Raw genomic sequence first — 27,567 nt, 5'->3', positions numbered from 1 at the left:
AATCAAAAACACTATTAGTTTCAATAGTTTTTGATCTGAAAAAATAATGGCAGTATTATTTAACATTTATGATCAATCAGGCAAAATATTTTCGGGGAAAAAAAAAAAAAAAAAACAGCTTGTCAATTAAAACCAAAAGAAAAGATAACTTACTAAAGCAAAAATAGTTGTTTTGAGAGAAGGATTGTCTACCAGCTTCTGCAAATTAGCTGCCACTATAAACAGAAAGAGAAATAAAAATGTAAAAATATTAGGTTCTTAATAGAATAACAACAATAATAATAATAAATAAAAAAAAGCAATGAAGTAATCATGAGTAATGATAAAAGAGAAAATAAGCATATATCTTGATTGTTAAAAACAGTAACAAAACTCTTGATTAGTTAAGAAGAATTTTGTACACTGTACTGGACCTTCTCTTCATAGCAGGCCAGATTTTGAAATAATTTTTTTAATTTTTTTTTTTTAACTTAATGTATTACATTTTTTTCACCTTCAACTCCCAGAATTTCTTATTGGCGTTAACGGGTTTTTCTTCTGTAAATATTGATGCAAAGTAACTGTTAAGTTCATCTGCAACTTCAGCTGGGGTATTTAATACTATCCCATGTCCATTACATAAGTGTCTGATCTGGTTTGTCCTTCTCTTCTTTGTATTTATATATGTGAAGAATTCCTTATCTCCCCCCCTTTTTGCTCACTTTGCCAGCGATTTCTCATAATCTGCCTTTGCCAGCCTAACCTTTTCAGTGGTATTATTACAGATCAATTTGTAGCTGTTAGACGCTTCAGTACTTTTGATTACTCTAAACTTATCCATGCCATCTTTTTCTACTCAAGTAATTTGGCAACTTCCTTATTCATCCAACTTGGAATCCTCCTCATGGATTATTTTTTAATGGTATATAAGGCATTCAAGGCTTCTGTGATTAATGTCTTAAAGGTATACTATAATTCAATTGTATTTGCTCTTTGTGAGATATCTACCCAGTTAATAGAGGCCATGTAGCATCTTAAGGCATCGTAATTTCCTTTCCTGAAATTATAACCCATTCCTTTGCCTTTAACTACTGCCACCTCTCTCTGAATTGTCCACCTTAGAACTCAGTGATCACTTCCTGCTACTGGTTGCTGTACTGTCAGCAACCAGTAGCAGGTTGCTGACAGTACAGCAAACATTTCCCATCAGCACTGAGGTTGCTCAGTGCTGATGGGAAATGTTTGCAGTGAAGCAAATCAAGTTTCACCAAGTATGACATCAGATTGGCTGCAGCCTGCACTGCCCACAGTGCTTGAAGAATATAGCGCGGGAGATATCTTTAACGCTGACGAAATGGGGTTGTTCTATCGTTTAAGGGACATCAGTGTTCTGGTGGCAAAAAGTCAAAAGAGAGGATAATTGTAATGGTCGCTTGCAATTTGGATGGATCTGAAAAGCTGTCCATATTCATTATCAGGAAGAGCATGAAAATCAATGGAAAATCAATCTTCCTTACATTTTTAGGGTACAACTCTAAAACAGCTTGTTTGTTTGTTTTTGGTTTTTTATTGGCGCATTGGCAGCTGTGGCCATAATGCGCCAAGACTATGCAATATTTAAAAGTTTAAATTCTCGGTGACCTAATTAGTTAGGTCACCATGTCCAGATAAATAATAACAAATATATAAAAATTAAATCAATAAAGAGATAACAATAACAAATTTTAAATACAATTAAAAACTTTTATTGATTTAAAATAGCTAAAAACAGCAGACACGTTGTCATTGTCGGATAAAATCTGACTGAGTGTATAAGGCTCAGTCAGATGACTAAAAGCGGTAAAACGGGTGCTGCTAAAATCTGGACAGTCAATTAAAAGGTGTCTAATCGTTAGGATTGTGCCACAGGACACACACATAGGAGGGTCATCAGCCCTCAGCAAAAACGAATGAGTTAAATGACTGTGTCCTATGCGGGTCCGGGCAAGAACAACTTCCTCCTTACGATTCCTGCGCAGACTAGACTGCCACGGTTCAATTACAGGTTTTATATGATATAACTTATTCGCAGTCTGTCTATTCCACGAATCCTGCCATTGGGAATGTATCTTTTGATGTATTATTTGCCTGTAGTCTGTATAGGGGACTAACAGGCAGTGGTCATTATTGGGAATTGCTGATTTGGCTGCGGCGTCAGCCAAATCATTTCCCCTAATCCCAATGTGGCTAGGAATCCAGCAGAAGCGGATATCATATTCACGTTCATGGAGAACGTGAATCTTCTGCTGAATGCTAGACAGAACTGGATGAGAATTATATCTCACAGATATTAAAGCCTGTAACACGCTGAGAGCGTCGGTATACAAAATGAACCGTTGGTATTGGCATTCACTAATGTGATCCAAGGCTAACTCTATAGCGTGCAGCTCTGCAGTAAATATGCTGCATTTAGAGGGAATCTGCTCCGATGTAGTGCTGTCTGTAAAGACAGCAGCAGATCCCACATATGATTCTGACTTCGACCCGTCTGTGTAGACTGGCGCGAAGTCAGAATGTTCAGCTCGGTGTGCTGAAAAAAGCTGCAGGTAGACAGACGATGGAGTGTCCGACTTTCCCCAATTTCGAAGGGACAAGTCACATGCCGGGACATGAGCATGCCAGGGTGGAAGGGGTTGCTTTGGTGTTTGGGCAACCCTGTCTACCTTTATATTAAGTTCTTTGAGTAGCTCTTGGACACGAATACCAAAAGGACGATTGGCAGTCTTACGGGTGTTGTACAAATTTTCCCATCGTGGCTCAAAAACGGTTAGCCACGTAGGGTGGTCTGGCAGGGATTTCAGTTTTAGAGCGTAGTTTAGAGACAACTGCTTACGTCGAAGCAATAATGGCGGTTCGTTTGCTTCGACGTATAAGCTCTGGACAGGAGATGTGCGATATGCTCCAATAGCGGTACGGAGAGCCAGATGATGGACAGGATCGAGCCAACGAAGTACACTGTCTCTGGCCGAATTGTATACCAGGGACCCGTAATCCAGTCTGGATCGTACAAGTGCACGATAGATGCGTAGTAGGGTGCATCGATCCGCACCCCAGGATGTTGAGGAAAGAGAGCGCAGAATATTTAGCCCTCTTGTGCACTTTGTGCGGAGTTGACGGATGTGATCCAGAAAGGTCAGCTTTTTATCGAATACGAGTCCCAAGAATTTTGTGTCCGCTGCTATTGGAATTACATTTTGTCCGAGCTTTAATTCAGGCTCAGGATGAAGATTACGCTTACGACAAAAGTGTACGCAAACGGTCTTCTCCGGCGAGAACCTGAAGCCATTAGCAAGAGCCCAGGAGTTGAGGCGATCAATAGCTTTCTGCAGTTGTCTTTCAATAACCCTCATGTTGCATGACTGACAAAATATGCTAAAGTCATCAACATAGAGGGCACAGTTTACAGTTGGAGGAAGTTGTTCTGTGATGGAATTCACTTTGATGGCAAAAAGCGTGACACTTAATACTGATCCTTGTGGTACTCCCTCCTCTTGGCTGAAGGAACGAGAGAGTGAGGATCCCACACGAACTTGGAAAGATCGATTGGCTAAAAAGTTTTTAATAAAAATGGGGAGTTGCCCCCTAAGGCCAAGGCTATGCAGATCTTTTAAGATGCCAAATCTCCAAGTTGTGTCATACGCTTTCTCCATGTCAAAGAACACCGACACCAAGTGTTCACGTTTTAGGAAAGCATCCCGGATGGATGCTTCCAATCTAATAAGATGGTCCAAAGTGGACCGGTTCCTTCGGAAGCCGCACTGTATGTTGGAGAGAAGGTCATTTGATTCTAAGTACCATATTAAACGAGAATTAACCATTCTCTCCAGGATTTTGCACAGACAGCTAGTCAGAGCAATAGGACGATAGTTGGTGGTGACTTTTGGATCCTTTCCTGGCTTAGGGAAGGCAAGAACGATTGCCTTTCTCCAGGAATCCGGAAACTGCCCTTCAGTAAAGATTCTGTTATACAGAAGGAGCAGACAATCCATAGATTTTGGTGAAAGATGTTTAATCATGTCATAATGGATGCCATCTGGTCCAACAGCACTTGCTTTGGAAAGAGCGAGGGCTCTTTTCAGTTCCTGAATAGTAAAATCCCCGTTGTAGGGATAGAGGCCCTTGGACTTAAAATTAAGTGCTTCTCTTTCCAGTTTATGTTTCAGGACCAGGAACTCTGGGGAGTACGAGGATGTTGCGGAGATGTTAGAGAATGTTTCCCCAAGAGCATTGGCTATTGCAGTTGGATCTGCAACAGCGCATCCATTATAATCTAAGATTGAAGAAGGGTGGGATGTATATTTTCCCTTCATTTTCCGGATTTTATCCCAGACTACCTTAGAGTTGGTAGACTGGTTAATAGATGATGTAAAACGGATCCACGATTCCTTTTGGCTCTGACGACGGATGTAGCGTGCTTTGGCTCGTGCACGTTTGAAGGCTATAAGGTTGTTCGTGGTAGGATATCGGCGAAATATCCCCCACGCTTTGTTTTGAGCCTTTTTTGCTGCTGTGCATTGTGAATTCCACCAAGGTTTGGGAAATGGTGGAAACCGGGCTGATGTTTTTGGGACAGCATTAGCAGCTGCGTGGACAATGATTTCTGTGATGTACGTTACTGCGTCATTGATAGGCTCCTGACTGACTGTACTGAGGTCAAAATTTGCCTGATGTTGGAAGGCATTCCAGTCAGCACTCTAAAACAGCGTTCGCAGGGTGGCCGCAAGTTAGTACACTGGACCGAACCCATTGGTAACCCTCTAGGAAGCTTCTGGTTCAGCTAGTGTATAATCTTGCTATCTCTACTCTGCCAGATAGTGACTGGAGGGAGTCCGAGTAGTGGGTATGCAGGGGGGCATTGTCAAGGCTACGTTATGTCAAGGATCTGACATAACTCTGGAGAAGGTATATTCTTACCATGTTAACGCTATATTCAAAAATTTCATTCCTTCATACAGCATGTCCCCCCCCCCACTTTTATTTAGTACTGAACACAACATGAAACTATTAGAGCAAGCTTATCCACGAAAAGATTTAAACCTCCCAAATACTTCCTAGTTCATTTCACAAATATATGTGGTCTCAATTCTAATCTCAATGATGTCCATTTCCACTTACACTCTGCCAAACCCCACATACTATTTCTGACAGAATCTCAGTTATAGGTAGATTCAACTACTGCTCATCTCAGTTGTCCAAATTATTCGCTATATGATTCCTTTTGCCTCAAAGGTGGTACTTGTGCATATGTCCATTCCGATATTCCCTGTAAGAGACTTGGTAATCTGGAATCTTCAGAACAAGTGGTGTAAAATCTCTGGCGTAAAATCTCTCTACCTCATTGTGTCAAATACATCTGTTGTCTCAACCATTCTCCAAACTCCACTAATCACTTGGAACTCTTTGACTTCCTCTCTTTGCAACTAGACTTTCTCCAGTCCAACTTTCCTAACAGAGAGGTAATTTTCCTTGGTGATTTTAATGTTCACAACTCCAGCTGGCTTTCGTTTTCTAGTCACACCGACCCAGCTGGTCGAGATGCTGAGGCTTTTGCCAATTACTAATGACCTTGCACAGATTGTTAATTTACCTACAATACCGGACAATCCTAACTGTGCAGCCAACACACTTGATCTTTTTCTCACAAACAACACTTCTAAGTACACGGTCGAAGTGAGTGGTCCTTTAGGTACTTCAGATCACAACTTGGTGATTGTCTCTTCTCCAACAGAGCCTTTATCTCATGGTTATTCCCAACCTCGTATTGTTTGGCATTACAAGATTGACAAATGGGATGACCTGCGAGATTTCTCTTCTTCGTTTCCTTGGTCGGATTACTGTTTCAAAACTTCTGATGTCAACATTTGGTCAGATCGTGTCAGTGAAATTATTCTTGTAGGAATGGAATCCTTTATTTCACACTCCACTTTAAAATCTCGTTCTTTATCTAAACCTTGGTTTTCCAAAAAATGTGCTAAGGCTGTTCAAGAGAAGAACGTTGCCTATCATAAATGGCTTGTTTCCAAATCTTCAGTTTCATTTTCTGCCTATACCAAAGCTCACAACAATTGTAAAGTAGTTATTAATCAGTCCAAACTAGATTTTGAACAGGCTAAGAGTAGAAAACTTGCTTCTTGCCCTAATGGTAGCCAAGCATTTTGATCTCTTGCCAAAGCTATTGGCTGCAACTTTTCCCAATCTCTGCTCCCACCTCTGTCAAAACCAGATGGTTCTGTTGTCACTTCATTCAAGGATAAAGCTGCCCTGCTAGTATCTGATTTTTCTTCCAACTCATGTATTAATGATCTTGGTAAAACACCTCCCACCATTCCCAACACGTTCCATTCAATGCCTCCTGTGGTCTTCCATCCAAAGGATGTCAGAAGGATTTCAACGAATCTTGATGCTAAGAAAGCTCCAGAACTTACTCCTGTTCTTTGCCACCCTTTTTCACTTAATTATTCCAAAGGAGTTTTTCCTTTTGCTTGGAAATTTGCTCTTATCCAGCCAGTTCCTGAAAAGGGTGACAAATCCCTCCCATCCAATTATCGTCCCACTGCAATTACTTTTACTCTTTCTAAAGTAATGGAGAAATCAATTAACTGCCAACTCTTAAACTACCCAGAAACCTTCCATTTGATCAATGATTGCCAGTATGGATTCCGTCAGTGTTGATCCACTGGTGATATTCTGGCCTATGTTAACCATTTATGGACAAATACAATGAAAAAGTTCGGTGAAACACAAGCAGTTGCTCTTGACAACTCAAAGGCTTTTGATCATGTTTGGCATAAAGGTCTTCTATACAAGCTTCCATCTTATGGTTTGCCAACTGTAATTGGTTATCCCGTTTTCTCACTGAGGGTGATGGTATATGGATCTCTGTCTTCTAACTTCTCCACTAATGCTGGCGTCCCCCAAGGTTCAGTTCTTTCCCCCCTTCTTTTCCTCTTGTATATTAATGACTTTCTTCCATTGACTGGAAATCTTATCCATAGTTTTGCCGATGACAGCTCATTGCATTCCACTTTACATTTTGAGAAACCTTGCCTTGCCCAAATGTCTTCAACTTCTCGAATATCCGCTTCCTATTCCTTAAATGCCAATCTACAGGTAATTCTCCAGTGGGGCAAAGACAACTTAGTTGATTTCAACCCTTCTAAAACTCAGTCTTATCTTATATCTTGCAAAAAGGATTCTTCTGCTCCTATGCTTATCTTTGGTGACACTCCAATTTCTAGGAAAGATGTTATCTCTTTTGGGGATTACCCTGACTTCTAATCTCTCTTGGCACATGCACATTACAAATACAGGCATACCTCGAATAACGAATAGGATGCGTTCCACGAAATTACTTCGTCAAGCGAAACTTCGTTTTCAGAGGTAAAAATACTATGGCCAGAATAGGGATACGTTCCTACGTAAAGAAAATGAAAAGCTTTTTTTTTCGAACAAAGAAAAGTTTTATTAAATAAACAGTCAACTTACATACAAAGTGAAATCACATTTTAAAATATGAGTCTAAAGTTGATTGTTTATGCTCTTTTTCTCTTTCATTTAACAATTGCCTATACGGAGTTATTGCATTTAACACTGATCGCTTAAAAAATAACACTTCTTCCTAAATCAGGATCATTTTCACTAAAAAAATTTAAAACGTTTTCATTGTCATTTAAGCACCTTTTTAAATCTTTGGTTGTTAACACTTTTTCGGCAGGAACTTCTTTAACTTCGTCTTCATTATCTTTGTCTTCGTTGCTAACAAGGTTTTCTAAATCTTCCACTGAAAAACCATCATCTTCTGCATTCAATAAATTTCTAACATCCTCTTCATCGACATTTTCGAAACCTATTGATTGAGCCATCTGGATAACTTCATTTCTAATTTCTTGGATGTTATTTTCTTCTTCTAGTACAACTTCTGGCCATATTTTGCGCCAAACTCCATTTAAGCATTTCTTAGTGCCTTCTTTCCATCAATGTTTTCAATTGCGTTTTTAATGGTGTAATTTTTCCAAAAAGTTTTAACTATCATTTCCTCTTTATCCTGGCGCCTCCGTAGCCAGGTGGGAAGGAGCAGCAGTGCGTAGCACACGCTTCTTGATTAAACCGGGGTTCGAGCCCCTCACCACCAAATACGGAAGATGCGGAAAGGTCAGGGAATGACCACCGCATATCCCGGAGCATTGTCTAACAACAAAAGAGCTTTTTCTTCAAAGTTGTTTTTTTTTTGACAATACCGTTTTACTTCAGGACAAAAGTGGTTAACAAACCAATCAGTAAATAACTCCTTGGTAACCCACGCTTTTCTATTTGCTTTCCATATTACAGGTAAATTCATTTTTATGTTACCTTTTAAAGCCCTCGGATTTTCTGAATGGTAAACTAATAACAATTTTAATTTATAATCGCCAGAGGCATTTGATCCAAAGAGTAACGTTAAACGGTCTTTGGCTGCTTTGAACCCAGCAGCTGATTTTTCTTCAATAGAAATGAAGCTTTTTGTTGGTAGCCGTTTCCAGAACAAACCGCTTTCGTCAACATTGAACACCAAATTTGGAAAATTTTCACGTTCAATTATTTCCTTTAGTTTTTCTGGAAACTTATTTGCAGCTTCTCCTGTTAATTTTACACTATGAATCCTGGCCCGTTTTTTAAATTTCTCGAACCAACCACAAGAAGCCCCAAAGGTTTCCGTAATTTCTTCAGTTTGTTTAGATTTCAGGTGATTAAAGTGGAATATTTTTTTTTATGTTAAATGGGGCTTGAAATTGCCGACTTCGTTATAGCGAAGCTTCGTTATCAGAGGTAACGTTAACCGAGGTATGCCTGTATTGCTTCCTCTGCATCTAAAAAACTTGGCTTTCTCTTTCACTCTCGGCATTACTTTTCTTCCAAACAGTTGTTCACTCTGTACAAATCCCAAATCCGCCCTACCATGGAATATTGTTCCCACATATGGGGCGGTGCACCCAAAATTTCTCTCAAAGATTCCATTCAGAAGAGGGCAGTTAGGTTAATTAATGACTCCTCTCTAACAGTCTCTCTCCACTCACTGTCTCATAGACATACTGTTTCTGCTGGATGCCTTTTCTACAGATACTTCCATGGGCACTGTTCTTCTGAATTGGCTTCTCTAATTCCAGCTCTCTCTTTAAAAATAGTCCAATCACGTGCTGCCAACATCCACTTACTGTCCAACTTCAAACTCACAGAACCAAATTTTCATCTTCCTCGTTTATTCATTCAACTGCCGTTTTCTGGAACAACCTTCCTTCATACGTATTTCCTGAAAATTACAGTCTATACAAAGTATAAGTTCAAGTCTAATGTCAATAAATATCTTCTTTCGTCTTCTCAACCTCCAACCCATGCATGGTACTATGTACTGTAGGTTGTAATACTTCTCATGTGTGGGGTTTTCATAAAAAAAAACAAAAAAAAAAACCAGATGTGAGCCCCTGGGGGATTTATAAATAACATTGTGCAAAAAAAGATAGATTTTTTTACAAAAAACAATTAACATTTTTAAAAAATTTTTTACATATTGCATGTGTTTGTTTTATCTGATGAAGTCAATAAACATGTTAAATGTTAATAAATTGTGTTTGTAAAATGCCCCTTGTGTAGTGTTATATAGTGCATAAAATTTTAACTTGTTTAAACTTTCTACCTTAACTCTTGATTATTACAACATCAAAAACCTTGTCAAATTTTTTTTTTGTTTACTTCTTTTAACACAAAATAATATTTCTGTCCCCATGGTTTCATGTTAATCGATTTCCACTGTAATCACAATGTTTAAATTATTTTAGCATCCAGCTCATAAGCAACTGTATCAAAATAGCTAATCATGTTGGCATGATCTCAGAATTCCAATTCCATCTAAATTTGCCTGTGTTATACTCTTTATCATTGCCCCCCCAAATTCAGAACAACAGCTCTGTAGTTATTATTATTAGGCATATGGTGCAAGGAAGCCAAGGCTTATGCTACACCAGGCAAAAAAAAAAAAAATAAATAAATTCTAAATTACCTTGAGAGAGAGAGAGAGAGAGAGAGAGAGAGAGAGAGAGAAGTAGAAGGACCCAGGACTTGGGTATGACAAGCCCATACTCATCAGATGTCAGCCCCTGGGGTAAGTTTCCCCTCTTTGCTCTTAGAACTGTTGGTGGAACAGTTGTACTTCTCCAATCTAGAGGAATCTTTCCTTCCTGAGTCAAATGATGCCCTCACAACCTTAATGGTAACAATGCACTCTCTTGCTGCCTCCTTTAGGATGATCACTGTCATTTGTGTTCCTTTGTTGTGTTAAAGCCAGATTAGTTGGACTTGTCTCCTGTGGCTTACCCTAGAGGCTCCCTTGCTGGCAAAAAGGCCATTTAACTATAAGGGATCATCAAGTATTAACCCTGAGCCAGCTCCATTTGATTAGTATTTCTATGTCCTTGGATCTTGGGATTTTTCTCATTTTCTACCTGGGTATCTGGTGACTCTTTGCTGCTATAGTCTGTGTTTTGGACTATTTATGTTGAAGACTTTTTCAATCTGAAGGCTAACCTTTGTGTTGGAACTAATCGAAAGACTGTGTTGTGCTGAAAATTTGTGATAGTTGCTGTAGACTTAAATTCTTATATTGGAAATGACTTGATTATCATTAAAGTTGTAGTTAGTTGGCTAATAGTTAACTAGTTTAAATTGTAAATAGTTGTACAGCCAATAATAAAAAACTTTGCCAATAATCTAGTTGATTATTGACAGTTTTTTTTTTTTGTCTCTTAGGGCAGAAACACCCTACTATCACCTCACGAGACTTCACTTGTATACATGTCTAACGTCAAATGCGGGGGAGCTATATTTAACAATTAGTTTATTGCTTGGAGAGCACTGTTGTCATTGACTGTATTCACAAGATAACATGTCGAGCTTTAAGGCTGAATGACATTTGTCAGAGCTCAGATTTTTCTGTTTGAAGAGAAATTTCGTTAGGTGTGACAAGAGAAAAATGGAGGAAGCGCTAATAGAAAATTAAATTCTGTTTTGAGTGCACAAGTAAGAATATCCGAAAACAAATAACAACAACATCAAGGACGTTGCGCCTGTGCCTATTCCGAAGCACCCTCCACTTCGACCAGCTATTCAGCATACTCACTGCAAATGTCCAGCCACAGGGACACTCAAAAATGGCCAAAGGAGGAAAATATACCAACAGAATTACAATTAACAAATTGAGAGGACGAACAAGTCGATCATTTCAATTTGCACAACTCATAACAATTTCTTACAAGTTCGATTTTTACAGTTGAGAAGTAGTTTTTTGTTGTAATTAAATTTCATTAAAAATTTTTGTTTCGTATTTTGACAGAATAAATCCTTATTCAAAATTAAAACTTTCAGTTTTTCAACTTTCCTTAAACATACAACTAATTTTTCTTTAGTGCTGAGTGAATTTCGAAATTGCGTATTTTGCCCTCGAATGTCATCCTTAATTGGATTATATAGGAAATTAAATTCTTCTTTATTCATCCGTAAGTACACCTTGAAATGATTTTAATCTTCTTCTAAGTCCTGCAGTAAATGATGGAATCCACCCTTTTCTGTTCTTTTCCAGTTTATGTCGTGTGTTCATTGCTCATTCTCTTTTGTTTTCTCAGCTATAGGAAAAGCCCATGCATTTTCAGAATCTTCTTCAAAATCTGAAGATGGTGAACTGTGGCAATTCATTTCGCTTCAGCTTTCCTCAAAGAGAATGACACATATGCAATGTTACAGGTTGCCAGACGTACCCCTTTTGGAATTATAATAAAATTTCCAAGATACACCTTTTTTAACATTTGAAATGGGGAATTTGAAAAAAGCAGAAATCATAAAACAACCTGTTGAGATGATTATTTAGGAAGAAAGAATTAACTTACAATAAAGTTGTTGTTGAAATACACCCTTAAAGACTCAAAAAACAACATTATTTTATTTACAAAGGGGGTCACAGAATATTTATATTATGCTTACTTTGTAACCTTTTACATTCTACTTGACTTTTTTTATTTTGTTGTAATGGTTTAAGGCTCAGGCAACAAACTTTTTTTTTTAATTTAAAATTCCCAATATCAATATTGATTTGCTGTATGAAGAATATGTTCTGTTGAAATCATTCCATAAAAATATTGTGACAAATGACCTCAAAAATACCACAGATGTTTGAATAAAAATTTTAAATGTGTACAAAGTATGTAATACAGAAAAATGTATTAATTTTGTTTTTTCTTTGCCTCACTCAAATGCAATGAGTTAGTGAGTATTTAGCTCAATGTTTGCATGGAAAAAGGATAGAAATAAGAATGCTGAAGGAGAACTGTTGCCGAAAACCAATCGCAATATGTCATGCAAAGAATTTTACACAAATGCACTAAAAATGAAAAACTGTTTGAAAAAGAAAATAAATCGCATTTATTGAATATGTATTATAAGCAATTACGCAAAACATTTGATGTTAATATGTATAAAAAGTTTCCTTTAGTGTTTAACTCTTGCAATAAAATTTTCCGAATGAAAGGACAGGCTATGATTCAGTTAGTTTTATTAAAATTTGGCTAATTTTGCATTCCACAAACTTGTAAAAATCAATAAAATGGTTGTTATTAAAATTGTTCAGTTTTCTTAAGATACAATGTGAGTACCCCTAAAAGAGGAATGAATACCCCAAACGTAAGCATGAGTACCCCGAGATCAAATTTTTAATCTGGTCACCCTACGTTACAGTGACATGATAATAGTGTTTCCACCTTTATTGTATCATAGTATTTATTATTTTGAAATTCCTAAGAACTGTTCTTCTAAAGGAATCAAATTGTGCCTACCTATTTAAATTAAAATACATAGTCACTGTAGATTACAACTTGGTGTATAACTCAATTCTTTTCATATAAGTGAAAAATATTTTGTCAAATTTGCATCATTCCTGATCGGGTGATAGAGTTTCAGTGGCTCATATGACTTTGTACAAGAGCTGAAAATTAGAGATCCAGTATTTTGATAGTGAACACATTAATAAGAATATGTTTTACCAGGGGTGGTAGTAGTAGTAGTAGTGGCATGTGATGCAATAAAGCAAGAGCTTATATAGCATCAGCCAAAAAAAAAAAAAAAACCTAATTTCACACATCTATTCCCTCTAAACGTTTGTCCAGTTCCTCCTTGAATTTATTTAGGCTATCAACTTCCACGATACATGGAAGTTTGTTCCAGCAATTAACCATCTGCTAGCTAAAGACAAATTTCAGCACATCTATTCTATAACTGTCTTTCCTCAATTTGAACTTATGCCCCCCTCGAGTTTGTAATCTGAGCAAGCGGAAGAATCCCATCAGAATTCAGTGTGCTTAACCCATTCAAGGCCTTATACACCTCAATTAGATCACCTCACAGGTGCCTAGTCTCCAGCCGCTGGAATTTGCAGAACTTAATCCTTTCTTGGTAAGAGTACCTTTTTGTTCCCCTCAAGCATGTACAGAGAGGACCTGTTGCGCCCCTCTGTACACGTTCAAGCAACTCTACATCCTTCCTTGAAGCAGGGGCCTAAATGCTACACTGAAGCTGGGTTCTCTCAACCAGCAGGATCCCCCTTTCTGAGGTTCTGGGGATTGATTGGTAAGAAATAGAAATACACATGTTCATGGCAAACGTGTATTCCTCTGCTGTTAGCCTGGAACCTAGGCTGTGGTTCTTGTGGTTCTGGGAGGTCAACTCACCACCTACAGGTGCCCCTGTCAAGGGAGTCTCTCTTTGTGTGTGTGTGTGTGTGTGTGTGTGTGTGTGTGTGTGTGTGTGTGTGTGTGTGTGTGTGTGTGTGTGTGTGTATATAGAGAGAGAGAGAGATTCATAGTCATTTAGGAATGGTCTATCATCTGTCCTCCCTATATTATCAATATAATCAAGTTCTAGATCTTGACATAACTTTTGCAGATAAGTTACATGAACAAAGAATTACAATAGCTTTAGATTCTAATTCTTATTCTACAAGATGGTTTATCTCTAATACAGAGAGGTGAGGAACTAGAAAATTTCCTGAGCTCTGTGGACCTACTCTGTCTTCTCCCACTCAATCGTCCCTTTTCTCTAGAGTGATGAATGTTCCTGATTATGAAAATGTATTCAGTAATATTCACGGACACTCAAATACAGACATCGTTACAGTTGCCACAATTAATCTGGTTTCTAAAACAGAGAATTTTTAAAATCCTAAAATTTCAAAAATTGTTATTCTAAAATATAGTACTAGAACTATTAAGTGCACAAAATTTGCAGTACTACACAACAGTTTAAGGAGCCGAATTTGATTGAAGAATCAAATACTACCTCTTAAACAGTATTATTATTAACAGATGCATTCCCTGTTTCCATGAAGAAATGAAAAAGATTTACTAGGACAGTGCCAAGGCGGATTTGTTCAGCTTATTAGTAAATATTATTAGTAAGTATTATTAGTAAATATTATAAATTGTAATATTAGTAAATTAATAAGAGGAGTTTACCTCAATATAGTACGTGGAACACTTCCGTATGATACCCTCCAGAAATTAAAACGGAAAAAACGAAAAAAATCGACAACTTACCGGTACATTAAAGTAAAATATAAATAATTAAAGTAAAATATAATCAATTTAACACAATTCAAAATCAATTCAAAACAATTAAAATTCAAATTAACGCAATTAAAAGAATCTAACGAAAATATTCAAAACTATTTTCCTTCCTGAAGCTGACAATGCTTTTCGACCGACTGTCGTGATCACAGGAATGAAAATTACCGAATCAGGCTAAACCTGCAACTTAAATAGTGATTATGTGTCTTCGCGCATGCGCGTAAAGGTCCACGCATCGGAGATCAAATATGGCCGCCGAACATTAACAGAATTCTCGTGTAATTTAATTTCAACAGTTTCTGCAATTAATAGTCGCGTATAATTACGTTGAACGTTAAGTATTTTGGCCTCTTTAAATAAAAAAGTATGTTTTTCGTTAATGGCATGAAAGGCTAATTCTGACGCTGCTGAACGAGAAGCACGAACTGAGGCTTCGTGTTGATTTACACGAATATTAAGAGAAAACCGCGTCGAACCCTGATAAGACGAGTCGCAATCACCGCAAGAAATGTTGTATACTAGATCATTAATTTGTGTTGCGAACGCGGAAAGAACCGAGCGATTGTTCAGTATAGTGTGTAACTTCCGTATAGGCCTAGCTATAATTTTAAATTCGGTATCTTTAAAGAATCTGTTAAGCTGTTTGTGCCACTGTTCAACATATGGGACAGAAATAAAGTATTTTTTGATATTACTATTGTTGATTGGTGCAGTATTTTGTATCCTATCCTTAGCTTGTACCCTAATTCGATTTATTGTGTTAATGGGATAACCCCTGTTCAAGAATCTGCTAGTTAATATTTGTATTTCTGAGTCCAAAGCAGAATCCGTCGTTGAATATTTATAGGCATTAAGAAATTGATTAAAGATAATCGATCTTTTGTAGGTGAACGGGTGGTAGCTATTATAATGTAGAAGCATACCGGTGTTTGTGGGTTTTCGATAGATGCTAAATTGTATTTTGTTCGAGACCCGGGTGAGCGTGAAATTTAGAAAGTTTAATGACTTAGTATCCGTATCTTCCCTTTCCAATGTAAATTTGAGTCTAGAATGAATGTTATTAAACGAATGTAAAATGTCTTGGATAGTACTACTATCGGTAATAACTAGAACATCGTCTAAATACCTCCCATAGTATGTGATAAGGGGACGAAAAGGTGTCAAATGTATCTGCTCAATCGTTGAGAGATCGATCTCTGACATTAAGCCACTCAGGCTCAAACCCATTGGTAATCCAAAAATTTGTTTGTACACCTTGTCTCGAAAGGTGATGTAGTTAGCCTCAACTAATAGTTTAATTAAGTGAAAAATTTCCTTAATAGGCAGCTTCGTATAATTAATCGGTGTCGAGTTTTTATTTAACATATCCCAAATAATATCTAATGTGTATTCAACGTTTACATTCGTATATAATGAGGTAACATCTAATGAGAATAAATTGTCATTGTCGCCGAGTCTACAGTCTTTAAGATTATTAAATAATGTATCGTAATTCTTAATCCCAAATTGTATAACCTGTCTAAATAAATCGAATTAGGGTACAAGCTAAGGATAGGATACAAAATACTGCAATCAACAATAGTAATATCAAAAAATACTTTATTTCTGTCCCATATGTTGAACAGTGGCACAAACAGCTTAACAGATTCTTTAAAGATACCGAATTTAAAATTATAGCTAGGCCTATACGGAAGTTACACACTATACTGAACAATCGCTCGGTTCTTTCCGCGTTCGCAACACAAATTAATGATCTAGTATACAACATTTCTTGCGGTGATTGCGACTCGTCTTATCAGGGTTCGACGCGGTTTTCTCTTAATATTCGTGTAAATCAACACGAAGCCTCAGTTCGTGCTTCTCGTTCAGCAGCGTCAGAATTAGCCTTTCATGCCATTAACGAAAAACATACTTTTTTATTTAACGAGGCCAAAATACTTAACGTTCAACGTAATTATACGCGACTATTAATTGCAGAAACCGTTGAAATTAAATTACACGAGAATTCTGTTAATGTTCGGCGGCCATATTTGATCTCCGATGCGTGGACCTTTACGCGCATGCGCGAAGACACATAATCACTATTTAAGTTGCAGGTTTAGCCTGATTCGGTAATTTTCATTCCTGTGATCACGACAGTCGGTCGAAAAGCATTGTCAGCTTCAGGAAGGAAAATAGTTTTGAATATTTTCGTTAGATTCTTTTAATTGCGTTAATTTGAATTTTAATTGTTTTGAATTGTGTTAAATTGATTATATTTTACTTTAATTATTTATATTTTACTTTAATGTACCGGTAAGTTGTCGATTTTTTCGTTTTTTCCGTTTTAATTTCTGGAGGGTATCATACGGAAGTGTTCCACGTACTATATTGAGGTAAACTCCTCTTATTAATTTACTAATATTATTATCAACGTAGAACATATTGAGTATTACAGCTCTGATTCATACTATATAAATTGTAATACAGGAACATAAAGATATATTGACCTGGGATTAGAACAGAAGAAAATAAGATAAGTGTTTTCTCTTCAGATGAAGTTGAATAACTTAAAGAGCCAAAGACAGCTATAACAAGAAAGGCTCCTGGAGCCAACCTGACTGAAATGGACATAGTTTTTTATTTTAGCTCCTGGTCTTGCTATTATTATATGATGCTTGTTACACAATTTCAGTCTTACCAAAAAGAGTGGAAGGTTGCCAAATTACAGTGCTGCTGAAGAATCCTGATAAAGATCTGCTTTCTATTCTTGAAAATGTATGAGAGATTAATGGTTAGGCTCATTAGTCTACCCATTATCATTTTAATATTACGTTACTGTTTGTTTAACTCTACAATCAGAGAGACACAGTTTGGTTTTATATGGAACAGAGGAACTGTTGCTGACAATATAAATAATTCAAGCAAAATATATTCTGGCATTTTCTGTAGACTTTTTCATTGCATTTGACCTACTGTGGCAGCCTCCAGTGCTCAGGAGAATAAGCAAAATCCAAATGTAATGAACAACTTTACACTCAGTTGGGATTACTGCTACCCATATGCAGTACCTTGCATTTGTCAATGTTAAACTTCAACTGCTATTTCTCAGCACATATGTCTAATTTTTCTAGATTATTGCAGTAGTCTACCCTGACTACTGTCATTAACCACTCTGCCAACTTTGTACCATATGCCAACTTAGATATTAAGCCTGACATAACTTCACATATCATTAATAAACATAGAGAACAATTTATTATTATTATTAGCCATATGGTGCAAGGAAGCCTGAGGCTTCCTTGCACCATATGGCTAATAATAATAATAATAATTATACTGCACCAGCCAAAAAAAAAAAAAAAAAAAGAAAATCTGAATTACCGAGAGAGAGAGAGAGAGAGAGAGAGAGAGAGAGAGAGAGAGAGAGAGAGGTAGAAGGGAATCACCAATAAAGAGAAGAATGATGATATCCAGCTGAGGACGGGACCAATACTGAACCATTGGGTCTCCACTAATAACATTGACGTAGCCAAGTGGTCAGGAGTGCGAGTGCAGTAGCACATGCTACTTGAGTGGACTGGGGTTCAAGCTCGTGACTACTAAATACGATTAACATTTGTATTGATTGATTGATTTATTGTGAACTCCACTGACCTGGTAGTCGTGCCGGAGTATAAACAAGAACATTAGTTCATGAAGAGCACTGTACATTAATACCTACTCTGTCTTCTCCCACTCAACCGTCCCTTTTCTCTAGAGCAGAAATGTGCCTTGTTTTGGATGGATGGAGAAATTAACTGACAAAATTTCTTGAAGCCAAAAGTAACGCCAAAGCGGATATATCAGAAAACCGAACAAAATCAATTCATTCCATCTGAAACGAAACCAGCAATACACAAAATACTGTTTATGTTGTTAGGTTAAAAATGTCAAAACATCCACAAGGGCGTAATAACCATCTATCCAAATTTATCAATAACTGGCTGTAGATTTCATTTGGGACAAGAATGGTTTAGGAAAATACAAAATCTAGGACTTTTGTAAAATTAATGTGTTGTTTGTTTGGTTTAATTTTTTATTTACACATGAAGTTGGAAACTGTTTTGTTACTGGGGAAAGCAATAAGTTAATTATTTAGTTGAAAATCACATAGTGGTATGCTTGCACATTTGTAAGTTTTCATTCACGATTAAAGCTAGCTTTCACAAAATGCATCCACATTCCATAAGTGCTGAAGTATATCAGAGAAATAATTTATTTTAAAAAATTGTTAAAATTAGTTTTATCACTGGGGAAAGCAATAACAAAATTAATTATTTAGTTCAAAATCATATAGTGGTATGCAGGCATAAGCAAGTGCTTCAACAAACGTACATTAAATGCATGTGAAAGTTTTCACTCAAGATTAAATTTTTTGATAGCTTCCACAAAATGCATCCATATTCCTTAAGTGCTGCTGAAGTATAACAGAGAAATTAATTTTAAAAAAATAATGTTTGATATCATCTTTTACTTGAATGGACATACGTTTTACTTGAACAACTCAGTGATTATATGGAAGGGGCAGTCGCCAGATTTAAATTTGTTCAAAATGTATCACATTTATATAGATTTAAATAATTGGATATGCATGGTATATTTTGAATTGTAACTGTGATTTTTGTATGGCAAATTTGTATGTAATCTGCATAAAATATTTATTCACATTCAATTCAACAAATTTTTTGAAATGCACTATAAAAATGCATTTCAAACAATTAAATTAATGGCAATGGACATACTACTACCTAATTATTTATTCAGTTAACTAACAATTCAGTTATCAGAAGCCAGGTTCACATGGGCTGGTCTGCAATTCAGCTAGTTATACCATTCAGCACATCTAAGACAATGGGTGGTCACAGGATTTTTTCTAGGATACGAATCCTCTGGTGGATGGTGGGGGCTGCCAGAGTTTGAGTTTCCTATCCTCTGCCTCAGCACCCTGCAGGCTAAGTGGCCAGATGAACAATATAACTCATACTAAATTACACAAATACTCATTAACCCACATTATCTGCCTTGAGAGGAAACAAAACTCTATCATGTGGAGTTCTGTTTCCTTCACAACAGTTAAAAATTGCAGAATGAGGGCAACCCTCAGCATTCCTTGAAAATAGCCAAATTATGCTTCATTAACATTAACACTACATTATGCTGTAAATTTTATACCAATGGTTTAAAGCCTATTGAAAATCAACTTACCTACAATAATATCCTTGCCATCAACAAGTCCTGCTCCAACCAATTCAGCTGCTATACCATCAGCAGTGTCTAAAAATCAAAATAATTGGGGGAAAAATTTTTTTCTTAATCTTTTATAGAATTATCAAGTGGAAAGATATCTGTGTGTGGAAAGAGAGAGAGAGAGAGAGGGGGGGGGGGGCAAACAGCATGCTCTACGTACATGCCCATAGCAACAAGTTTGAGGTTTTTTTAAATAGATATCTGCAGAAATAGTAATAAATAAAACAAAATTAAAATTTTCAATAACATAAACAAGCCTGAAAATAATGTAAATGTGAAGTATAAATGACAGGAAATAAGTTTTTCATGTGAAAGGCAATGGTTTGCAGGCTAAAAGTTCTTTTACACCACTTGCAGAATTTTCAGACCATCAGATTAATTGTCCAATATCTAGTCAATGATTAATTGATTAGATATTGGACTCATCTATCAATGACTAGATATTGGAATCATCTATCAATGATTAATTTATCCAATTGGATAAATTAATTTATCCAATAGCAGTAAACCTTAGTACAGTAAACCCCCGCTATTGGCGGGGGTTACGTTCCTGAGAAATGCCGCAAATACTGAGTTATGGCTCCCATAGTAATAAAGGGGTTCTGTTCCAAAGTATGAAATATATAAGAAAAACTAGCCTAAAATTTTGTCTATGTATGTATATGTACTTTCATAATATGACTATGTACATAGACAGTACATAGTGAAATGCAAACATATGGCATTGAAATGAAAATAAGAAACAATTTAATATTAAATGTAATATTTATTAGAAATTTCAAACGAATCTTTTAAACTAGCGCCTTTGCTAGCTAAAAAACTTATCCCGCCAGTGCTATCGCCAGTTTCGCTAAAGTGTCGATAAAGGAGTTTTGCCTTTTCACGAATGGTGAGTGAACTCAACGGAATTTTATTTTGAGTTCGGTCTTCTATCCACAGATTTAAAGCCTTTCCATTTTTTCTAATTTAACATCACGAGTTACAGAGCAAATTTTTGAAGCAATTAGCGCGTTTTCATGGACACTACGGCGGATTTTTTCTTCCGATTTCTTGATTGATCGTACCTTTAACTCATTGATTTTATAATGTTTTGCCACTGAGGAGAGACTGTCACCATTAGAAATTTTATCAAATAACTCAATTTTATTCGCTAATGTCATCACCTTCTTTGATCTTTTCACATTTCCCTTGTTATTTGTAGCCATATTTTTGTACGGGTTAGAAAGAACTTGTCCAAATAAAGTCACTTTCTTCCGTTAACACACTCGAAAAAGTCTGTTTTACCTGCAAAACAGTAGATTTATCACTTTTGTATGCATATCAATTTATAAATTTATTCAATTTATAAGCATATAAATTAAAAGCAAACGACGAAACCTTCCATGACAAGCGCATAGCACATACTGAATAAGGATTAGCAAGAAACATCCACGCTCGCGATTTTGTTACCCCTCTCCCCCACCCACTGAGCGTTGTTTTGACCAGGAAAGATAATTTTATCCCCTCCCATGATTTTTATGGCGGAAAATGTTCACGGTGCTTTAAAATTCACATTTTTTTTAGGCTTCATTTTATATTAAATCAGCGACTGCGAATAGCGGGGGTTTACCACCCTCCCAACTTAAGTGTTATATGCAAACTTTGGCATAAACCTATTATGCCTTCATATACATCATATACAACAGTAGAAAAAAAATAAGGACAAGCCCCAATGTTTCTTTTATTATCATTGAATAAATTCCATTATCTCCATACGTATCTTCCTCCCCCTCCAAATTCAAGCATGGCAAATGTCAAACTTGAATATGAAACATGAGAATCCCATAGAACACCAAAGTACAGCCACTTATAAGTACCTTTTATTTCTTTATCCAATATTTTATCGGCTATATTACCTTCATATTAAATAAACTTCTTTTATTGCTGCTAAGTATGGTACAAGTACTAGAAACAATAATTCTCGTCGCAGCGATTGTCCAGGAGTTCAGCATATTAATAGCACATTCTGTTTTATATAAAAAGCATTCACGTGAGATTGTATAAACAACCTTATTAGAGTCAAAATATATTATGTCAAAGTAATTCTTTAATACCACTTCTTTCAATGCTGTATAAACTTATCAGATTAGTTTTGATTTACCTTTAACAAACTCGACGTTTTTCTCATATAATTTCATTCCTGCCCAGATGTTTCTATAATAATCTTTAACCATGGTTCCATGATTTTCCATAAAACAGAAGTTAAAAAGAGGTAATTACTAATTTTGCTTTTGGAACAACCTTTATAAATTCATATGAGGCTTACATTCCAAATTGCTGGGCCCTGAGATGAACACACACTAACTATAATAGACAGAGGTTAGACAATTTACCGTGTTGCTTCCTTTAATATCATTGGATAAATCTCACCAGCTCTTTTTTTTTTTTTTTTTTTTTTTTAAAGCATTCAAGCATGAAAATTTCTCTATTAATCTATTTTCAATGATCATACTATTGTCTATTTTCAAATAATGGTTATCTGGAACAACAGCACCTAAAGTTCAAAAGAATGTTCACTTGTAAAATTTCAATGGAAAAAAAATTATTTAGCTCATCGGTTGTCTGGTCAACTTTACCAGTGATGACAAACACATGGCTGTTATTGCAATGATTACAATAAAAATAGTATTAAATTACAAATACACCTAATGCTCAGTTATTGTATATTCCATAATGATACTGTCTGTCTTACATTAAGTACAGTGTAGCTTCAATAATTCAAAATTGCTTGATTTGAAATATTAGTTATTTTGAATTATATTTTTGCCCCTTGAACCTCCTATCCCGTATAATATAAAGATTAGTAATAAACTTATCCTTAATATGGAGTTTGATGCTTATATTTCTAGATAATTAAAAAAAATTAGAAGTTGGTTAGATGATTTTTACATTAAGAATTTGCTGCACCATATTTATTACTGTATTTGTCTAATTATGATTTTGTTTGCTGGAATTAAAACAACACAAATTCTACTGTTTCCAGAGGGCTATTATTGCAGTATTGAATGTGCTGTAATAATAGTTGAATGTGCAAATAACAAACATGTCTAAATATGATATATATACGAGCCTAACACTTGCAACAAGTGAAAATATTTTGATGTCTTCATCTGCTAAAAGATGTTTAAATAAGCAGAACTAACTTGATTGATAGGAGTCAGTGAGAAAGCATCAATTTCTACATCTGGTAAGATGTTTGGCTTTTAATATGTATGAATGAGTAATGAAGATAACACAATTCAAAGTCAAACTGGTACTACTACTCACCTTTCTTTAATGAGACTAGATGGGCATAATTTAATTTTTGGTTTAATTTATAGAATTTATTCATATTTTGACCTTGCCAAGATGAGTCCTACAGTGAAAGGAATTTCTCAGATAACAGCAGTATAATCAAAATACAGGACTAAGGGGATTATGAGTGATAGACAATAATGATTTTGCTTTCATTTCCCTCTAATTCCAGATTAAGTGACTGAATCCAGCAAAAACAAATAACAATTGTCCTGCAATAGGAAATATAAATCACATCAATAGACTGTGATCACTTCTACCTAGCAGGTCTGTTATCTGTGGATTCTTAATACATAAGGGGTTCACTAATAATCATCAGGTCACAAGTATTGCTTTTTTTAGTTGCCTTTCTAACATGCTGGTGTCAAAAACATTCATCCAATAAATCCACAAGTCTCGCTACTGTTTAAGTGACCAATTCACACAGTCCAGTTAAATAGAAAATTCAAGTCTCTCGTTTTCAGACATTCTGATGAAAATGAGCTGACTATATGTTTGTACAGTTGTTAGTTATATACTCATCTTGGTCATTGGACATATAACACCCTCCCTGATTTCATTTTTGTTTTTCTTCAGTTTGTCACACCACCAAACTGATTCATAATTGCACTGGTATTATAACCCCTCCCCCATTGTCCTTTCCAACCAATGTGTATATACTGTACCCTCCACATTCAAATTCTGCACCCCTTATATCTGAGTGACATCATGTCTCTGATATCCCTACAAAGTTTGCATTAGATAACTTGACCAGTATACTTCACATTTGTCAAAATGTATTTAGTATGCTCTTTGCATTAGTGTACATGCAAATACACATGTAAACTGTTTTACTCTCGGTAACCTTAACACACATGTATTCACAAGTGTATTCACTTGTTCCATGAGTATCACCTAGCAGTCCTTGAAATCCTCAGCTCCTTGCTTTTTAGGCATCTGCATGTTCGAATAGAAGCAGTGCAAGAACCATTTTTACCTCTGCCTACGGCTACTGCTAATATATTAGTTTATGTATTCCCCCAAGTTAGCAGTTTTCCGATTTGCCTATCATTGCATCAATAGCATCAGCAAATATCCTTGCACCAGTCTATATAGGCATATCCCATCCATATAAACAGTCTCTCCTATTAACAACCACTGGCTTTTGCTCTAATTCATTTACAGCAAATTAATAAGGTTGGAAGTGGTTAGCTGTTTTTGGGATAGATTCCATGCTTTGGTTTTTTTTTTTTTTTTTTTTTTTGCATTCTTATGTTATGTTATGTTTTTCATTCTGCCAATAACACTGGTTAACATGTAAAATGTTACGAAAAAGAAAATACCCACTCATGACTAAATTTATGCTTCTGAACATGAAAATCACATTAAAATTTGTCAATTGGCTCTTGTTTTTGAATTACAGTTTGGGTCTCATATTAGTGAGTCAATCTACATTATCAACTACAGCTCACAGCAAAATGCATGGCAACACTGCAGTTTCAGTACCACTATGCTCTTATCACATGGTTGGCAACTGATGCCTCACGTGATCAGTTGCAGTAATCCTTGAATACAGCAAAGTAATGGATGATTTTTGCTCAGTTCTCTGTGAAATTCCTACATTTTGTGCAGTATTTGTGTAGTGTAAGATTAATATGCCTGTAATTGTGTGAATATTCCAGATGACTTCTGTTATGTATGTGGAGAAGTCACATTACCTCCAAGAAAGCATCCCTTAACTCGAGCCATAAAAGAGGCCTACAAATATTTCTTGTACTTTGGGTGTAAAGTAGGCAACCAGGACAAGAATTGAGCTCCAGACATATGCTGCACTACCTGTTCCTCAAAAGCATGGGCGAATCGAAAGGGATGTTTTATGTTTTCACAGTGCCCATGGTATGGAGGGAGCCAACAAATCATATCACAGACTGTTACTTCTGTACAGTGCCTCCTAAGAAAATGTGGACAGTGATGTACCTAAATATACTATCTGCAATTCATCCTGTGCCTCACAGTGAAGTACTGCCTATTCCCGAACCACCTGACTGTTTTTCTGTATACTCTGATGAAGATACCGATGAACATTAACTTGATATAAGTGAAGAAGTTATGTTGTTATTTGGTTTTTAGGAGCATTAGCAACTAAGGCCATATTGCTCCGAGGATATGCGGTGGTCATTCCCTGACCTTTCCGCATCCTCCGTATTTGGTGGTCACGGGCTCGAACCCCGGTCTAATCAAGAAGCGTATGCTACGCACTGCCACTCCTGCCCACCTGGCTACGGAGGCGCCAGCGAAGAAGTATAGCAGCTATCTACATCAAGGGATCTGCCATTTTGTTCAAACCCTTATCCTGCTGAACCCAGAAAGTGAGCTTAATGACCTCAGAGATCTCAAACTGCTGAAGAATAAGGCAGAACTTTTGGCTTTTGGCCTCAAGGCTATAACAGTGGAATCTTCTAGATCATTTTGTGAAAGTGAAAACATTTAGTACTTGAAATAAAGACTATGGTAAATTCTATTAACAGAAGGTGAACTCACTGTGTGAGGATGCTGATGGTTTAATGGCAGAAATGAACATGAGGCAAGTTCCCAAAGAATGGAGACTATGTAATAACATGGCCTTAAGGCTGTGTTATTACTCAATGTAAATATACTGCCCTGAACATGTCTTGCCTATGCCGTCCACAAAAAAGAAACATATGCAAACACGGAGAACATCCTCTTAGGTGTACCCTATCAGAAGTATGAGTGGCAGATATGTGGTTATTTAAAGATAATTGCCATTTTATTAGGACTACAAAAGGGTTACATTAATTATCATTGCTTTCTCTGCGAGTGTGAATGTCTGCCATGGATTTGCACTATGAGAAGATAGTTGGCCTCAACGAAAATCATTAACATCTGGAATGAAGAACACAACATTTGAACCTCTGGTAGATCAAAATAAAGTTTTGCTTCCACCACTCCACATCAAACTAGGACTCATGTAAAATATCGTGAAGGCACCAGAAGTGAATGATCCTGCATTCACATACTTGCAAGAGAAATTCCCAAGACTTAAAACAGAGAAGATTAAGGTAGGCATTTTCATTGGTCCACAAATAAAGTAACTTTTCGAAGATGAACAGTTCGAATATGTCCTTAATGATAGCATCTTTAAGTTGCTGGCTTTCCACGCTGATTTCAGCGTGGAAAGCCAGCAACTACAGGCAACCTGTGGAAGATCTCATCACGTCTTACAAAAAACTATGGTGCAACGTGTCATCAAAGATACATTTCTTGAATTTACACCTGGATATCTTCTGCCAAACGGTGGTTCCATCAGCAACGAACATGGTGAGCACTTCCATCAAGACATTGCAGTGATGGAACAAATATACAAAAGCAAATGGAATGCTGCCACATTAGCCAATTATTGTTGGATGGTGAAAAGAGATGCTCCCAAATCTGAATACAAGCGAAAAGCAAAAAGGTTTAGTGTTTGATATAGGTATGTTCATAGCTACATCTTACTGCCATATAAATAAAAAAATAACTTGTATAAATATAAAACACTGCTTTTTTTGAAAACAAGTGCCATGGTTTATCACCCTTAAAATCTATAAAGTAAACTTACTTTCATGCCTGTAACAAGATATGTCCCATAATTTGTTGTTCGGTGTAATCTGTGTTGAAAATTTCTTATTTGATATTGTGGAGTGACAGCAGTTGAAGCATTGTTATGCAACAATTTTGCATTGTGATGTACCCACTAACACTATGGATAGAATAGGACTGAATGATAGTCATCAAGGGACACAAATGCTCTATTTTTATTGCAGTAACCTTTGAAAATTTCCATTTTATTGGAAAATCCAATAAAATGGAATTTCAAAAATTCAAACATCCTCATCTACATATTAAGGGATGTGTCCATATCTGAGTGGTTAAGTGTGAGAGTACCAAAGTGCACAAGCTTTCAGTGACTGGTAAAAGCCTGTGTGACTACTAAATATAATAAAATGTGCTTGTATTATCTGTATTGTGAAGTCCCTCTGTCATGGCTTTAATGGTGCAAAAATCTTGAAGATTATAATGCACCCCTTTATATGGCTGTTCAAGTATAAGCAGAAAATTTATTCATTATTAATGATCACCGTTGAGAAGATCATTAAGAACTGCCCAGTCTATAGTTGGGAAAAAAATGACTGGAGAGCAAATGGAGAGAGATCTATTGCAGAGGTCAGTCAATCCTCTTGGGAGGGAGGGAGGGAGGGATATAAGTAGTGAACCAGAATAATGTTAGATTCTGTCTGTTGACCAGATAAGATATTCAAATTCTATATTG

At 36.3% G+C, this 27,567-nt stretch overlaps 1 protein-coding gene across 1 annotated transcript in view; it reads right to left on the bottom strand.

Annotated features, from left to right (window-relative positions):
* fray (oxidative stress responsive kinase frayed) overlaps positions 1-27,567 on the bottom strand; it is a 501,108-nt gene that overhangs the window by 35,470 nt on the left and 438,071 nt on the right. Inside the window, exons 16-17 of the mRNA XM_090389465.1 lie at positions 19,884-19,952; positions 154-215 (exon numbers count right to left, since the gene is read on the bottom strand). Of these exons, the coding sequence (XP_090245591.1) occupies positions 154-215; positions 19,884-19,952 (131 nt within the window). The remainder of the gene's footprint in view (positions 1-153; positions 216-19,883; positions 19,953-27,567) is intronic.

The sequence above is a fragment of the Mastigoproctus giganteus genome, chromosome 1 (assembly GCF_048544385.1).
Source record: "Mastigoproctus giganteus isolate SK-2022 chromosome 1, ASM4854438v1, whole genome shotgun sequence".
NCBI classification, from domain to species: domain Eukaryota; kingdom Metazoa; phylum Arthropoda; class Arachnida; order Uropygi; family Thelyphonidae; genus Mastigoproctus; species Mastigoproctus giganteus.
Note: the sequence above shows the minus strand (reverse complement) of the source record. Positions and strands in the feature narration are given on the sequence as shown.